This window comes from Anomaloglossus baeobatrachus, chromosome 11 (genome assembly GCF_048569485.1).
Source record: "Anomaloglossus baeobatrachus isolate aAnoBae1 chromosome 11, aAnoBae1.hap1, whole genome shotgun sequence".
NCBI lineage: Eukaryota > Metazoa > Chordata > Amphibia > Anura > Aromobatidae > Anomaloglossus > Anomaloglossus baeobatrachus.
Genome location: NC_134363.1, coordinates 30,895,635 through 30,911,528, shown reverse-complemented (window position 1 = coordinate 30,911,528; position 15,894 = coordinate 30,895,635). Strand labels below are relative to the sequence as shown.

The following is a 15,894-nucleotide window of genomic DNA, read 5'->3' as shown; positions in this document are numbered from 1 at the left end:
GACGCCACTCTCAGAATTGCGGTCAGTGGGGACCGCCACTGCAGGTTGAGGGTCGCCTGGGGCTGATGGTGTGTGCAGTCAGTTGGAATAGCCTCCTGAGAGTGAGGCAAGCCCCAGGGCCCTGTGTAGGTGTGTAGAACCACAAGGCGCAGAATAACTCCACACAAGCAGGATGTCTTTCAGGGGTTTTACTCACTTCAGATGGCAGGGTGAGTAACCCGGGCGTAGCTGGGATGAACCAGGCTGGAACCAGGTATCCTTCAGGCTGACTTATGATGGTGACTACCGACTCGCCTTCCTTAGCCCTTAGTGGTTTGGGGTAACCCCGACTTTTAGTCCCTATGGGGGTCACCCAGGGAAGTTGCTGAAGCCTCTCTCCCCTTCAGTTGCCGTTTGCTTGTCGCCTGGACCAGATCACTCCAGCTGCTTGCCTCCTGTGAACTATGGGCCCTAACTGTGGCTACGTGGCTGCGGCTTTTGGGTGTTGTGGTGTGGGCTTTGAGGGCCCCACACCGGCAGGTTTAGCAAGGAAAGGTGGATCTATCCCCGCTCCGGGATCTGCCGCCCGTTTGGGCCTGGTACTCCCTAGCAGTCTCCTTACTTCCCACTCCGTGCTCTCTCTTTAGCTGGAGATGGGTTTCGGGTAGCACTCCTAGGTGACCGTTCTCCCCCGTCGGTAGCCACTGCGCGGACGCTGTCAGACTGCAACAGCCCCAGGGGTCTGCTCTCCTCGGAGCTCCCTGGACTCTGCACTGAACCGGCTCACTGCTCCTCCTCTCCTGTTCTTGCCTACGCCACCTAGCAACCAGGCTCTCTTACCACACCCCTTGAGTGGAGATGGAGGCTTTTGGCCCCCTCCACTATTCCAGTGGAGGTGAAGGCTTTTCCCCCTCCTGGGATCCCCAGGGGTCCTCTCAAAGGTACATGTGTGAGACCTGATCACTATGCGCCTGTGTAGTCACACCTCGGTCAGCCTTCTGGATTACCTGTATTGTACTGTCCCCAGCATGGGTGCAGTACTCAGTGGTGCCTGACCAGGTCAGGGGCGCCACATTCCCCCTTAGTTATCACCAGCACGTCCTCGGGCTGCAAGACAACATTTTAAAATGCATAAAACATTAAAACATGGTAAAACATTTTAAAACCACCAGGTACCATACATCACCACCCTCCACCCACAAGTCCGTTAACCCACCCAAACCCTCTCAGGAGGCAGGTCACCGGTCCTTTTGGTAACCAGGTCTGGGCCATCCGTTTCCCCAGACCTTTCCTCCAATCTGCCTCTCCCGTTGGCCGCGCCTTCAGCCACTTCTGGCAGGATGTAGAGGCGGCTTTCATGGGCTGGTGGTCTTCAGGGCATACCTGGCCTGGTGAAGCCGCGCCTTCAGCCACTTCTGGCAGGATCCAGAGGCGGCCTTCACAGTTGGTGCTGACCAGGTACCCTCTTTGTGGTGGAGAGCCAGGCCCCATAAACAGGCATGCTCTCTGGTTGCAGGTAAGCCAAGGCCCTATATACGGACGTGCTCCCTGGTTGCAGACGAGCCAAGCCCCTAAACAGGCTGACTCTGGTGGTGGTGGTGCCCTCTGGTGTAACTATTTACACTGCGAGAGTTTGTGGCTATAGCCAGTTCATAGCCTTAAGGTTCATTTCTCACATTAGTTTATGTGGGCACATCTCTTAAACAGTAACGTTGCAAACTTTCAAACTGGTCAAACAGTAACTTCTCTTCTTACTTTATGCAGATTCCTCTACTCCTCCATACCAGGGCTTGGGCCTGTAGGGCTGCGGCACCTGTTGGTTTCTTGATCTCTTTCATCGTCCGTAGTGGTCTCATCAGTGGGTTCTTTGTCTGTTCTTTCTCTATCCCTGTCTTTTCTTTCTTCCTCTGTGTCTGTTTCTCTTTCTTTAGGACATGGCGTGACATCTAGGGCATACCAGCCTCTTTCTCCTTGATGCATTGTAAATTGCACTGTGTCTCCCATCCTTAGGTTTCTTCCAGGATGTCCTCTGGGCAAATGAGCTCTCACGTCTCTTCTGTTGACAAAAATGCCTTCTTTCATACCAGGTGCTACTATGAAGCCGTATCCTGATTTTAGGCTGAAATCTTCCACTACTCCTCGACAAAGGGGTCCTCTGACCTGGGCTTTGGCTCTTCTCAGGAACCGTTTCTCCTCTAGGTCTCTGGCCGTTATTTCATCTCTTTGCTCTGGGGACTGCGGTGCAGGGAAAGACTGGGTTCTGTTACGGCGCCGTGTCTTGCGGGCTGGATTCTGCGAGGTACAGCTTACAAGCTCCCAGGTGAGGCTTTTGGGTAGATCTTCTTCAGCAGACGGTGTTAGGTCTTCCTCATCCCAGCGGGAATATGGCAACATCTCCGGCTCTGGGTATGGATCCAGTGCGGATGGCTCTGGAGTCAGCTTCTCAGCTTCCTGGCCTCCTCTCCCCCTTAGTTCTTCAGAGCACTCCTGTTGTGGCAGCGCCGGGGATGGGTGGTCATCAGCAGGCCCGGGCGGGGGACTCTTTGGCGTGGTTGCTGCAGAAGTCGCCTTGGGGGTGTGCGGAGGGAGCAGGTACCGATCCACCATCTCCTGTGGGAACTGGGCCTCTAGGTCAGCCTTCAGCTTCCAGTATTCGGGGTCCTCTCCTATCAGGGACTTCCTAGCAGGGACTTCCTTAGACTGGGGAGCGGTGTCTGCTCTGGCCTTGCAGGCCGGGGTAAACAATGGTACGTCTGTCTTGTCTTGGCGGGCCGCGCCCTGTATGGCGGCGGCCTGGTCTTGGCGGGCCGCGCCCTGCATGGCGGCGGCCTGAATTGGCGTCGCAGCTGCGATGGGATCTGTGCAGGCTGGGCTGGGCGTCGCTGCAGCGACCGGAGCTTGGCGGGCCGCACCTGGCGTGGCTGCGGCCTGGTTCAGCACCTCACTTGCGGCGCGGACGAGCGTTGCTGCTGCGGTGGGGTCTCGGCGGGCCGGGCCTAGCATGGCGGCGGCCTGGGTCAGCGTCACACCTGCGGCGCGGATGAGGGTCGCGGTGGCAGCCGGTTCTCTACGGGCCGAGCAGGGCATCGCTGCGGCGGCCTGGGCTTGGCGGGCTGCACCTGGCGTGGCTGCGGCCTGCTTCAGCGTCGCCGCGCCGGACGCCTCTTCAGGGACCGCGGGCATGGCAGCAGGGATCGGGGCACTCGCGCTGGCAGGGGCAACACTGGACTCACCCATCGGTGGCAGCATCGGGGTCTGAGTCGTCGCCGTCCGGTCTGGCACTCGGCGCGCGGCTCTCCCTTCATAGGCCTGAACCGCCGCGGTCATCCCCAGGAACTCCGCACGTCCCTCTCTGATCTGCCTTCCGATCCTGGCTTCCAGTTGTTCGCAGAACTCGGCAAGCTCCCGACACCACCAGGCAGCGGAGCCTGGCTCTGGGTCTCTGCATTCAGACGCCATTTCCTCTAACAACAAGCTGCTGGCTTCTTTTCCGTTCCGCCGTCTCTGGACGCTTCCGCTCTCTTCACAAGCGAGGTCAGAACTCTGCAGGGGATCTCTGGGTAGCCACACCTCTTCGTGGGCGGTAACTTCTCCCAGCGCGGGCTGCTGTTGTTTTTCAGCGCGCTTTTCATGGTGGCAATATGGCGGCGCTTCCAGTTTTTCAAGCGGACCGCCTAGGCACATGGTCACCTGTCTGGACAGGTCTAGTCCTTATCCTGTTCGTGACGCCAGATGTGAAGCCCCGCATGTGCAGTGTCGGTGCATCACCTTCAGGGACTCCACTCAGCTGGATCCTGTCACAGGTAGGAGATCTTCTTTTAGGATTGTCGTGACGCCACTCTCAGAATTGCGGTCAGTGGGGACCGCCACTGCAGGTTGAGGGACGCCTGGGGCTGATGGTGAGTGCAGTCAGTTGGAATAGCCTCCTGAGAGTGAGGCAAGCCCCAGGGCTCTGTGTAGGTGTGTAGAACCACAAGGCGCAGAATAACTCCACACAAGCAGGATGTCTTTCAGGGGTTTTACTCACTTCAGATGGCAGGGTGAGTAACCCGGGCGTAGCTGGGATGAACCAGGCTGGAACCAGGTATCCTTCAGGCTGACTTATGATGGTGACTACCGACTCGCCTTCCTTAGCCCTTAGTGGTTTGGGGTAACCCCGACTTTTAGTCCCTATGGGGGTCACCCAGGGAAGTTGCTGAAGCCTCTCTCCCCTTCAGTTGCCGTTTGCTTGTCGCCTGGACCAGATCACTCCAGCTGCTTGCCTCCTGTGAACTATGGGCCCTAACTGTGGCTACGTGGCTGCGGCTTTTGGGTGTTGTGGTGTGGGCTTTGAGGGCCCCACACCGGCAGGTTTAGCAAGGAAAGGTGGATCTATCCCCGCTCCGGGATCTGCCGCCCGTTTGGGCCTGGTACTCCCTAGCAGTCTCCTTACTTCCCACTCCGTGCTCTCTCTTTAGCTGGAGATGGGTTTCGGGTAGCACTCCTAGGTGACCGTTCTCCCCCGTCGGTAGCCACTGCGCGGACGCTGTCAGACTGCAACAGCCCCAGGGGTCTGCTCTCCTCGGAGCTCCCTGGACTCTGCACTGAACCGGCTCACTGCTCCTCCTCTCCTGTTCTTGCCTACGCCACCTAGCAACCAGGCTCTCTTACCACACCCCTTGAGTGGAGATGGAGGCTTTTGGCCCCCTCCACTATTCCAGTGGAGGTGAAGGCTTTTCCCCCTCCTGGGATCCCCAGGGGTCCTCTCAAAGGTACATGTGTGAGACCTGATCACTATGCGCCTGTGTAGTCACACCTCGGTCAGCCTTCTGGATTACCTGTATTGTACTGTCCCCAGCATGGGTGCAGTACTCAGTGGTGCCTGACCAGGTCAGGGGCGCCACACACTCACTATTCTGCTGGTGCAGTCACTGTGTACATACATTACATTACTGATCCTGAGTTACCTCCTGTATTATACTCCAGAGCTGCACTCTCTATTCTGCTGGTGCAGTCACTGTGTACATACATTACATTACTGATCCTGAGTTACCTCCTGTATTATACTCCAGAGCTGTACTCACTATTCTGCTGGTGCAGTCACTGTGTACATACATTACATTACTGATCCTGAGTTACATCCTGTATTATACTCCAGAGCTGCACTCACTATTCTGCTGGTGCAGTCACTGTGTACATACATTACATTACTGACCCGGAGTTACCTCCTGTATTATACTCCAGAGCTGCACTCACTATTCTGCTGGTGCACTCACTGTATATATACATTACATTACTGATCCTGAGTTACCTCCTGTATTATACTCCAGAGCTGCACTCACTATTCTGCTGGTGCAGTCACTGTGTACATACATTACATTACTGATCCTGAGTTACCTCCTGTATTATACTCCAGAGCTGCACTCACTATTCTGCTGGTGCAGTCACTGTGTACATACATTACATTACTGACCCGGAGTTACCTCCTGTATTATACTCCAGAGCTGCACTCACTATTCTGCTGGTGCAGTCACTGTGTACATACATTACATTACTGACCCGGAGTTACCTCCTGTATTATACTCCAGAGCTGCACTCACTATTCTGCTGGTGCAGTCACTATTTACATACATTACATTACTGATCCTGAGTTACCTCCTGCATTATACTCCAGAGCTGCACTCACTATTCTGCTGGTGCAGTCACTATTTACATACAATACTTATCCTGTATTTCAGCTCCTTACTTTCAAACTGTCCCTGATTGCAGAGGTCTCCTTTGCAGCACGTGGATACATAAGCTATCTCGTCCTCTGCAGACATGCTGAATGTTATGTTACATAATTTCTCATCTTTGGCACAGGATTTACGGATACTCTGGGTTACGTGTTCTCCTGCAACAACAAAATTCCATGTTAGGTGAAGAATATCACAGCTATGTTCAGTTTAGGAACATCACTAAATTACAAAGCGATCTGTTAGTAGCCGTAAGCGTATGACGTATAATTACCTCCTGATCCAGTGCGGAATAGCAAGCAGCACTTACCTATCTCCATCTCTCAATGTATGTGTATGATGTATGTGTAATGTGTGTATAAACTGTATATACGTGGTATATCTTCAGCACTTATTCATGTATGCTATATATTGTCTAATAGTATATATTTATGGTGATTGTACATATCTATGGTTCACGTTTGTTTCACTGTATGCAGCTTATTTACTGCTGGTACATACAGTATTTATGTGTTGAGTATATGGAATGTGGTATATTCTCTGTTTCATATACAGTGCCTACAAGTAGTATTCAACCCCCTGCAGATTTAGCAGGTTTACACATTCGGAAGTAACTTGGCATTGTGACATTTGGACTGTAGATCAGCCTGGAAGTGTGAAATGCAGCAAAAAAGAATGTTATTTGTTTTTTTGTTTTTTTTTTAAATGGTGAAAAGTTTATTCAGAGGTCATTTATTATTCAACCCCTCAATCCACCAGAATTCTGTTTGGTTCCCCTAAAGTATTAAGAAGTATTTCAGGCACAAAGAACAATGAGCTTCACATGTTTGGATTAATTATCTCTTTTCCAGCCTTTTCTGACTAATTAAGACCCTCCCCAAACTTGTGAACAGCACTCATACTTGGTCAACATGGGAAAGACAAAGGAGCATTCCAAGGCCATCAGAGACAAGATCGTGGAGGGTCACAAGGCTGGCAAGGGGTACAAAACCCTTTCCAAGGAGTTGGGTCTACCTGTCTCCACTGTTGGGAGCATCATCCGGAAGTGGAAGGCTTATGGAACTACTGTTAGCCTTCCACGGCCTGGACAGCCTTTGAAAGTTTCCACCCGTGCCGAGGCCAGGCTTGTCCGAAGAGTCAAGGCTAACCCAAGGACAACAAGGAAGGAGCTCCGGGAAGATCTCATGGCAGTGGGGACGTTGGTTTCAGTCAATACCATAAGTAACTTACTCCACCGCAATGGTCTCCGTTCCAGACGAACCCGTAAGGTACCTTTACTTTCAAAGCATCATGTCAAGGCTCGTCTACAGTTTGCTCATGATCACTTAGAGGACTCTGAGACAGACTGGTTCAAGGTTCTCTGGTCTGATGAGACCAAGATCGAGATCTTTGGTGCCAACCACACACATGACGTTTGGAGACTGGATGGCACTGCATACGACCCCAAGAATACCATCCCTATAGTTAAGCATGGTGGTGGCAGCATCATGCTGTGGGGCTGTTTCTCAGCCAAGGGGCCTGGCCATCTGGTCCGCATCCATGGGAAGATGGATAGTACGGCCTACCTGGAGATTTTGGCCAAGAACTTCCGCTCCTCCATCAAGGATCTTAAAATGGGTCGTCATTTCATCTTCCAACAAGACAACGACCCAAAGCACACAGCCAAGAAAACCAAGGCCTGGTTCAAGAGGGAAAAAAAATCAAGGTGTTGCAGTGGCCTAGTCAGTCTCCTGACCTTAACCCAATTGAAAACTTGTGGAAGGAGCTCAAGATTAAAGTCCACATGAGACACCCAAAGAACCTAGATAACTTGGAGAAGATCTGCATGGAGGAGTGGGCCAAGATAACTCCAGAGACCTGTGCCGGCCTGATCAGGTCTTATAAAAGACGATTATTAGCTGTTATTGCAAACAAGGGTTATTCCACAAAATATTAAACCTAGGGGTTGAATAATAATTGCCCCACACTTTTATGTTGAAAATGTATTAAAATTTAACTGAGCAACATAACTTGTTGGTTTGTAAGATTTATGCATCTGTTAATAAATCCTGCTCTTGTTTGAAGTTTGCAGGCTCTAACTTATTTGCATCTTATCGAACCTGCTAAATCTGCAGGGGGTTGAAGACTACTTGTAGGCACTGTATATATATATTACAGTATATATACTAGCTGTAGTACCCGGAATTGCCCGGGATAGTAGTTGTCTCTATGTCTGTCTCTGTCTGTCTCTTTCCTTGTCTGTCTGTTTCTATCTCTCTGTCTGTCTTTGTATCAGTCTGTCTGTATCTCTGTGTCTGTCTGTGTCTGTCTATCTCTCTCTATCTCTGTATCTGTCTCTATGTGTGTGTCTGTGTGTCTCTCTCTTTCCCCGCCTGTCTCTATCAAGGTCTGTCTCTTTCCCCATCTGTCTTTGTCTGTCTCTCTGTCTGTCTCTGTCTGTCTCTTTCCAGGTCTGTCTCTTTCCAAGTCTGTCTCTTTCCCTGTGTGTCTATGTCTGACTCTTTCACCATCTGTCTCTGTGTCTCTTACTCTGTCTGTCTCTCTATCCGTCTCCCCACCGATATCATATTACCTCACACAGAAGCTTCTTATCCTAACAATGTCCTTTGTTCCTATAGCAACCAATCACAGCTGCTATTAATAACCTGTAGTTCCAGGCTCCATTCACTTTAATGGAGGCATGTTTTTGGAGAGTAACTGTAAAGCGTGGGGTTAAATTTTCCTGTCAAAACATAGTCTATGACATTCCCTGAGTCACATGAGGCGTCTGTGTAAAATTTAGTGATTCTAAATTCGAAGGTGCGGATTCGTTTAGTGGACACACACACACACACACACACACACACACACACACACAGCTTTATAAGATATATACATACACATGATACACAAGTTCAGTTAACCATCATCTGTTATATATTCTTATATACACTGGAGATCAAAATTAGAGAACAACACACAATTCCCTAAATGTTGCTGTCATTGTGTCGTCCCATGTGCTTATATCCTGACATGAGGAAACTCGCAGGATTTTCTGCTTATTTGATACATTGAATTTATTGTAAAGCACATAATAAAAATGTAAATGAGATAAAGGAAAAAGAACAATAATAGAAATTAGAGAACACTTTCAGATACTTGCAAGTTACTGGTATTAATCTGCACCTGGTGCTAATTTCCTTAACAAACCCTATGTAACTGACAGCCTGACTTTCCAGCTTGCAATGACTTTGCCATTCCAAAGTGACTGAAACCCTCTGGCAGCAGGTTGTCCATATAAAGGCCAAAGGGGTGACTATCAGCCATGGCAAGAGAAGTTGGTCGTTCTAAGTCTGTGATTTTGAGAATATTGCATCTTTACAACATCATAAACTATTTCAAGTCTCCCAAGAAGGCTTGTCACCCTCGAAAGAAAACTACAAAAGAGATAATGTGGAGAATCTCCATGGGTAATCGATTCACGACTGCAGCTGGAATTGCTCGCCAGTTCATCAGTGAACAGGGTAAGGCTCTGTCTCATCATAATACAGTGTCACGATGTTTAAGAGCATTTAGACTGAAAGCCCACTCTGCAGTGAGCAAACCTCTCATTAGCAGAAAGAATCAAAAGGACCATGTTGTGTGAACAGAGAAGAAGTGTCCACAGTTCATTTTAGTGATGAAGCAAGTTTATTTTATTTGTGTCTGATGGGAAACATTAGGCAAGAGAGGACAAATGCAAGAGAGGACAGGATAATGCAGAGAATCTCCATGGGTAATCGTTTCCACACTGCAGCAAGAATTGCCGCCAGTTCAGCACTGGACCGGGTAAAGATCTGTCTCGTCATAATACAGTGTCACGACGTTTAAGAGCATTTGGACTGAAAGCCCACTCTACAGTGACCAAACCTCTCATTAGCAGAAAGAATCACAAGGCTAGACTCACCTTTGGTGAGGAGCATGTTGTGTGGACAGAGGAGAAGTGGCCACAGCTCATTTTAGTGATGAAAGCAAGTCTAATTTATTTGGGTCTGATGGGAAACATTATCTTCATGGACAAACTGGGGAAAGACTGAACCCAAAGTGTGTTAAGAAGTCAGTGAAAGGCGGTGGAGAAAGTGACATGGTTTGGGGAATGTTTTCTGCAGCAGGAGTTGGACCTCTCATACAGCTACAGGGCAGAGTGAGTGCAAGTGTGGATCAGAAACGTCTTCACAACACGTGGCTCCTTACTTGTGTTCATCACTCAATCACCAGCAATTTTTATGCAGGAGAATGTCCTCTGTCACACTGGGAAAAAAGTTCCTGTAAACAATGAAATATCCAGCCCAGAGTCCTGATCTAAACCCAATAGAAAACCTCTGGAAAATCCTTGGTGACAAAGTTATGGCCGAAAAACCAACAACAGTCAAAGAACTGTGGAAGAGACTGGAAGAAGAGTGGGCCAAAATCACACCAGAGCAGTGCGAGAGACTAGTGATGTCCTGTGGAAGAGACTTTTTACAAATTATACAAATGATCCCAAAATCCACCTTTTGCAAAGTGCAGATATCTACGCTTATTTGTCTCTTTTCAGATCCTTTTGGTAATTTTGCAGGCTTTGGTTGCCTGCCAACTAATTGTCTTTCTCTTTAGTTGACATGAAACTACATATGAAGGCTGACGAAGGCTTCTGCCGAAACGTGCGTTGGGTTGCGGGTGGTGCCATTCCAGCAGGAGAAGATGTCAACAGGTTAGTTTCACCGCTCTTACACTGATTACTTTATTACCTTATACTAAAGCCATATATATTTGTTTTGGGCACTGTTATATTGGGATCTAGATCTGGCTTTATATATATATATATATTCTTGTATGCAGTTTTTTCACTCAGTGATTCCCCTTTCCCCCTGCCATCTTGTGTACCATTTTGTCATGACACCTTTTTTGTTTTGAATTTTTCATAATAAAGATCATTCTTATTATTTTTGTTTCTGGTTCCTCTTTCTGTTAAATTGGTTTGGATATAAATTAGGGGGTAGAACCTGCTATACATTAGAATGCCTTTCCAGGCAGCACAGACTTGTTTTAGGTCCCATACACAAAAAGAATGCCCGTATAGGGTTTCAATCAGCAAGGATAAGCGAGAAAGGTTGAGAACAAAGAACAGATGTTGGTTGGGTGAGATGTCCGTGCAATAATAGCGCAAGTGAGGATTACTTACCGTTATCTTTGATCTCCAAGGAGCTAAAACAACTCTTGACGTTTGGGTCGCACTCCTCAGGGGTCACCTTATTATTACAGTCATCATCGTTGCAAGTCTCACAAACAAGGCAGGTCCCTGTAGTAAAGGGCAGAATAGTTACTTTTAGGTCATATGTAATATTCCAAATGTTGGTATTTTCTTATTACCAAAAAAAAGTGCTCAGTGATTGTCTGCAGTGATAATGTGCACAGTCACTGCTGCAGCCAATCACTGAGCTTGGGGATTGTCTGCAGTGATAATGCAAACAGTCACTGATGCAGTCAATCACTGAGCTTGGGGATTGTCTGTAGTGATAACGTAAACAGTCACTGCTGCAGCCAATCACTGAGCTTGGGGATTGTCTGCAGTGATAATGCAAACAGTCACTGATGCAGTCAATCACTGAGCTTGGGGATTGTCTGCAGTGATAATGCAAACAGTCACGGCTGCAGCCAATCACTGAGCTTGGGGATTGTCTGCAGTGATAATGTAAACAGTCACTGCTGCAGCCAATCACTGAGTTTGGGGATTGTCTGCAGTGATAATGCAAACAGTCACGGCTGCAGCCAATCACTGAGCTTGGGGATTGTCTGCAGTGATAATGTAAACAGTCACTGCTGCAGCCAATCACTGAACTTGGGGATTGTCTGCAATGATAATGTAAACAGTCTCTGCTGCAGCCAATCATTGAGCTTGGTGATTGTCTACAGTGATAATATGCACAGTCACTGCTGCAACCAATCATTGAGCTAGGTGATTATATGCAGTGATAATGTGCACACTCACTGCTGCAGCCAATCATTGAGCTCGGTGATCGTCTGCAGTGATAATGTGCACAGTATTCGTGATGTCAATGCTGCTGCCAATCACTGTTCTCAACGTCTTATGCCATATTCATCAACTGAGCTGAGTGATTGTCTGCAGCGGTGCTGTGCACTGTAGGTGAAACATCAGTGTTGCACACAAAAAACACATGTTCAAAGTTAATAAACACGTATAAAACAAACACATTAACGACGATACATGGGGGAGATAAGAATGGCGGTGGGTAATACTACATCTCCTCTAATGGCCATTGTATGAGCTGACGGTATATCAGTCTTGGTGGCGGCTCTGGGCTTTCGGAGTGTTAGAGTTCATCCAGCACAACATACCGTAAAGCGAGACTCACCTGTTGCTATGGTAATGGAGAATATGATGTAGATGCTCAGTAGAGTCTTCATGGTGGCAGAGAGGTGTCTTGTAGTCGATCGGATCCTTCTTCCGTTGTGATTACCAGCGTTGCGTTACGACTGGTATTTATACCCATTCTATGGGGAGGATGCATTGGTATATAGGGCACGCAATCTTATTTGGTAGGGAAATTGGCTGATAAAAAAATAGGGAAATTCCAAACAAATTGTAATAAATTTGCATAAATGTGGATTAAATATTACTGTTGCCAAAGTCAACACTGCGCATTGGCATAATAACCCATCTGTCATGGTGTAATTAATGAGCAGTCGTTAAGAAGCCGACGGATACATCATTAAAAAGCGTGCAAACTTCTCCAAGAAATTACTTTACTTTTACGATCTAAATAAAAGGAAAAAATGAAGGTTTTGGTCACTATTAAATAAAAACTTTTCAAAAATAAGGATCGGTTCAGGCGTTGTCACGGGGTGGCCTTGCCCCGAGACGTGCAGTAAACGGTGGGCAAAGCGGGGATATTTAGGAAAGTTTGTTGTGACGCCACCTGTGGTCTGCGGCCAGGGAGTATCTGCCACTGCAGGGTTCCTCACCGGGGCAGGTGTTTTAGCAGCCGGGATGGTATCGCTCCCCACAGGCGTAGCGGGCCCCGGGTGGAAGACGGAGGGATGGCGGTCCCTTGGAAGCGCTGGTAAGGATAAGTGTCGTGGGCAGAGGAGGGGACGCCGCGCCCTCCCTACTGCTCGGGTCCGGCCGCCGCTGCTGCGGCGGCCTCTGCTGCTCGGTGGCTCGAGCGATGGGCCGGATCCCGGGGACTCAAGCGGCGCTCCTCGCCCGTGAGTGAAAAGGGGATTGGTTGTTGGGATAGTTTATTGTCCGTGACGCCACCCACGGTTGTGGTGATTTGTTAACACCACCGCTGCTCTGTATGGGGAGCCCAGGAGTGATGGTACGGAGCAGCCAGTTGTTGCTGTGCCCCTCCGTGGGTAGGGGTTGTGGTGCTCCCGGGGCCCAGTGATGGGGTTAGAATGGTGGACAGGCGGGTATGGGGGCCTGTGGAGGTGCAGGGGTGCCGGGGCAGCGCTGTGCCGCACGGCACGGAGGTACTCACGCAGCCAGTAGACACGACACAGTTCTCGGTAAACAAACGGCTGGTTGGACGGGTCCCTCGGACGGTTCACGGTGCTGAGGTTCCCTGCAGTTAGCGGTGACGGTCTCTTTCCTGCACCTATATTAAGTCTTTTGGTAGCGATGGGTTCCCACCGGTTACCCACTCCTCGGCTTCAAGCTGGGCCGAAGGAGCTCTACTCTTGCCCGCAGGCGCTGGCCCTGGGAAACTGGTGCCCTGGCGGTGGCGGTGTCTCCCCTAATGGTCGGACTGTTGCCTTCAATCGGGACTTGGTTGTTAGGAGACAGAGGTCCCCTTCACTGACGGATTTGGCAAATTATGGCGACTCCTAGCCTTGCCGGGATCCGAAAGGCCCCTGCCCTGGTGCTGACTGTTCTTCGTATACTGCTCCGGTACCACCGGGTCACTACCCGTCCGCGGTCCTTCCAGCAACCTCCGAGCAGTCCCCCTGCAGACTATCACCGCCGTCTGCTGACCTTGCTGTCACAGTCCGGGGCACACACCCGGACCAACTTCAGGCTTTACTACTGCCACTTTTCTGTCACTTCAGCTTCTCTCCTAAGCTCCACTACCACTTCACTTCCTTCCACTTTCACCTCCTTCGCCTATCTGCCTGGTTCCTCCCGCCTCCAGGGCTTTGAACTCCTCGGTGGGCGGAGCCAACCGCCTGGCCCATCCCCTGGTGTGGACACCAGCCCCTGGAGGAAGGCAACAAGGATTTTAGGTTAGCTAGGTGTACCTGCAGGGAATGTGGGGTGAATGTGGTGTTGTGACCTGTGACCCCTGGCTTGCCCAGGGCGTCACATTCCCCCTTAGCAAAACGCAGACCGTCCTCGGGCTGCCCGTCCAACACCGGTTTTATTTTCCTTTTGTTTTTCTGAAAAAGATATAGGAAAAACGGTGACATATTTACAAGTTATGACATCATCCCACATCGGGAGGCACATTTCTTAAACGGTTTCAAACGGTGTACGGTCACGGTTTCCGCTCTCTCCCACCCCAGTAACCTGGCCCTGATGCTGCCCCTAAAGCCCAGGCAGCACCCCTTGACCCCAGTCCAGCACAAGTTACCCGAGCGGGATCTGTCCTTCCCCTCCAGAGGGTAGCCACCGGTTCCTGTGGTGGCTGGGCCCCAGCCTGCTCTGCTGCGGGACCTCCCTCCAACCTGCCTCTCCGGAGGCGGTCACTGCGGAAACGGTAACGGTAACACAACTTATTTACAAGCCACTAGCGTCTGTGGTTGCCCTGCAAGTTCACGGGCTTGTCCATAGAAAGTTCTCTATGTGAACTTTTCAAACGGTCCCCACGGGGACAACGGTGCCGGCAACGGCCGGTTGCAAATCACATGCTAATCAGGTTACTCCATCAGTTGATTACTTCATTTTCAATTTTTCAATTTTTAAACACTGTAAACAAACACACTGACTGGTGGTCCCAACGGGGACGGTGCAACGGTGCTCCGCTGCCATTACTCATACTCTTCGGCATCACCTGAGGGAGGGGGCGCGGCGCTCACACGGGACTCCTGGCTGCCCCTTAGCTTAGTGTCCAGCGCGAACCACCCCCTCTCCCCACAGTGCCGGGTGTACTGCACGATGTCGCCCGGCATCAGGTTACGACCGGGATGCTCCTCAGGCAGGTGGGCATTCACATCCCGCCGGGCTATAAACACTTCGGCCTCCAGGCCCGGTTCATATATAAACCCATAGCCCCGGCGGACATCAAACCGCCTCACCTGCCCTTCGTACAGCGGCCCCCAGACACGGAATGTTGCCTGACGGAGACTCTCTTTTTCCCGGATTGCACGGGCCACTAGCTCCGCTTTCTTCCTCTCCCTCTCACCGATCTCCGGGCCCAACGGTACCGGCTCCCTGTCCCAGTACGGCGCTGCTGCGAGCTCCGGCGCACGGGTCGGGCCCCGCAAGACCTGTTTGACATTGCCCACTGCTGGTACTCTGGGCGACAGGTCCCGCGGTGACTTGGCCTTAGACGCTGCCTTGCATCGGCAACCCGACGCAACCTCAGCCGAGGTGTGGGGGATGGGCACAGGGGCTTTCCGCAGTTGGGCCTTCGGCACGGAGCGGGTCATCGGCTCCGGCTCGGGGACTTTCTTGGGGGACGCCTCCGGTTCGGTTTTCGGGGCTTTCCAGGGCAGCACCTCCGGTCGACTGCGGGCTCCGGCTACAGGTCGGTCCGCTGGGGCGGACGGGCTGGGTATCGCTACCGGTTGCGGTGGTAGCGGGCCTAGTGGCGGGGTCACGGCTTCCGGGACGGGTGGCGAGGGAGGCAGCAGGGGGAGAGGGTTTGGACCGGGTCCCGCAGCCGCGATGACCCGCCCTTCAAGGGCATCGGGGCGTTGGTCACTCACTTTCCCTTCCTCCGCTTCCTCCTCGCGTCTCCGCACGGTCGCTATGACGTCCGCCATGTCGGTCTCCCACTCCTCCATGAGGAGCTGCATCTTGACCTGCAGCCTTTGGTAGAGCTGCGCGGTCCGGATCTCCACCCACGCCGCGGTTCCAGGCGCGGGGGCTACGGTGTTGCGGGACGGCATCCACATGCTGCTGGCGGCTTCTCCCAGGAACAAGATGTCTGCAGAGTCCTGGCGTCCCTGGTTTTATAGCCGCGGCTACATGCGTCCAGTCGCCATTTCGTCCCCCTTAGCCTCTTTCCGGCCCCTCCTC

General features: G+C 50.9%; 1 protein-coding gene across 1 annotated transcript in view; it reads right to left on the bottom strand.

The window, feature by feature from the left end:
* LOC142256201 (protein RoBo-1-like) overlaps positions 1 to 12,178 on the bottom strand; it is a 21,253-nt gene extending 9,075 nt beyond the window's left edge. The window contains exons 1-3 of the mRNA XM_075327771.1: positions 12,068 to 12,178; positions 10,876 to 10,992; positions 5,705 to 5,851 (exon numbers count right to left, since the gene is read on the bottom strand). Of these exons, the coding sequence (XP_075183886.1) occupies positions 5,705 to 5,851; positions 10,876 to 10,992; positions 12,068 to 12,119 (316 nt within the window). The 5' untranslated portion in view covers positions 12,120 to 12,178. The remainder of the gene's footprint in view (positions 1 to 5,704; positions 5,852 to 10,875; positions 10,993 to 12,067) is intronic.
* Positions 12,179 to 15,894: the final 3,716 nt, after the last annotated feature.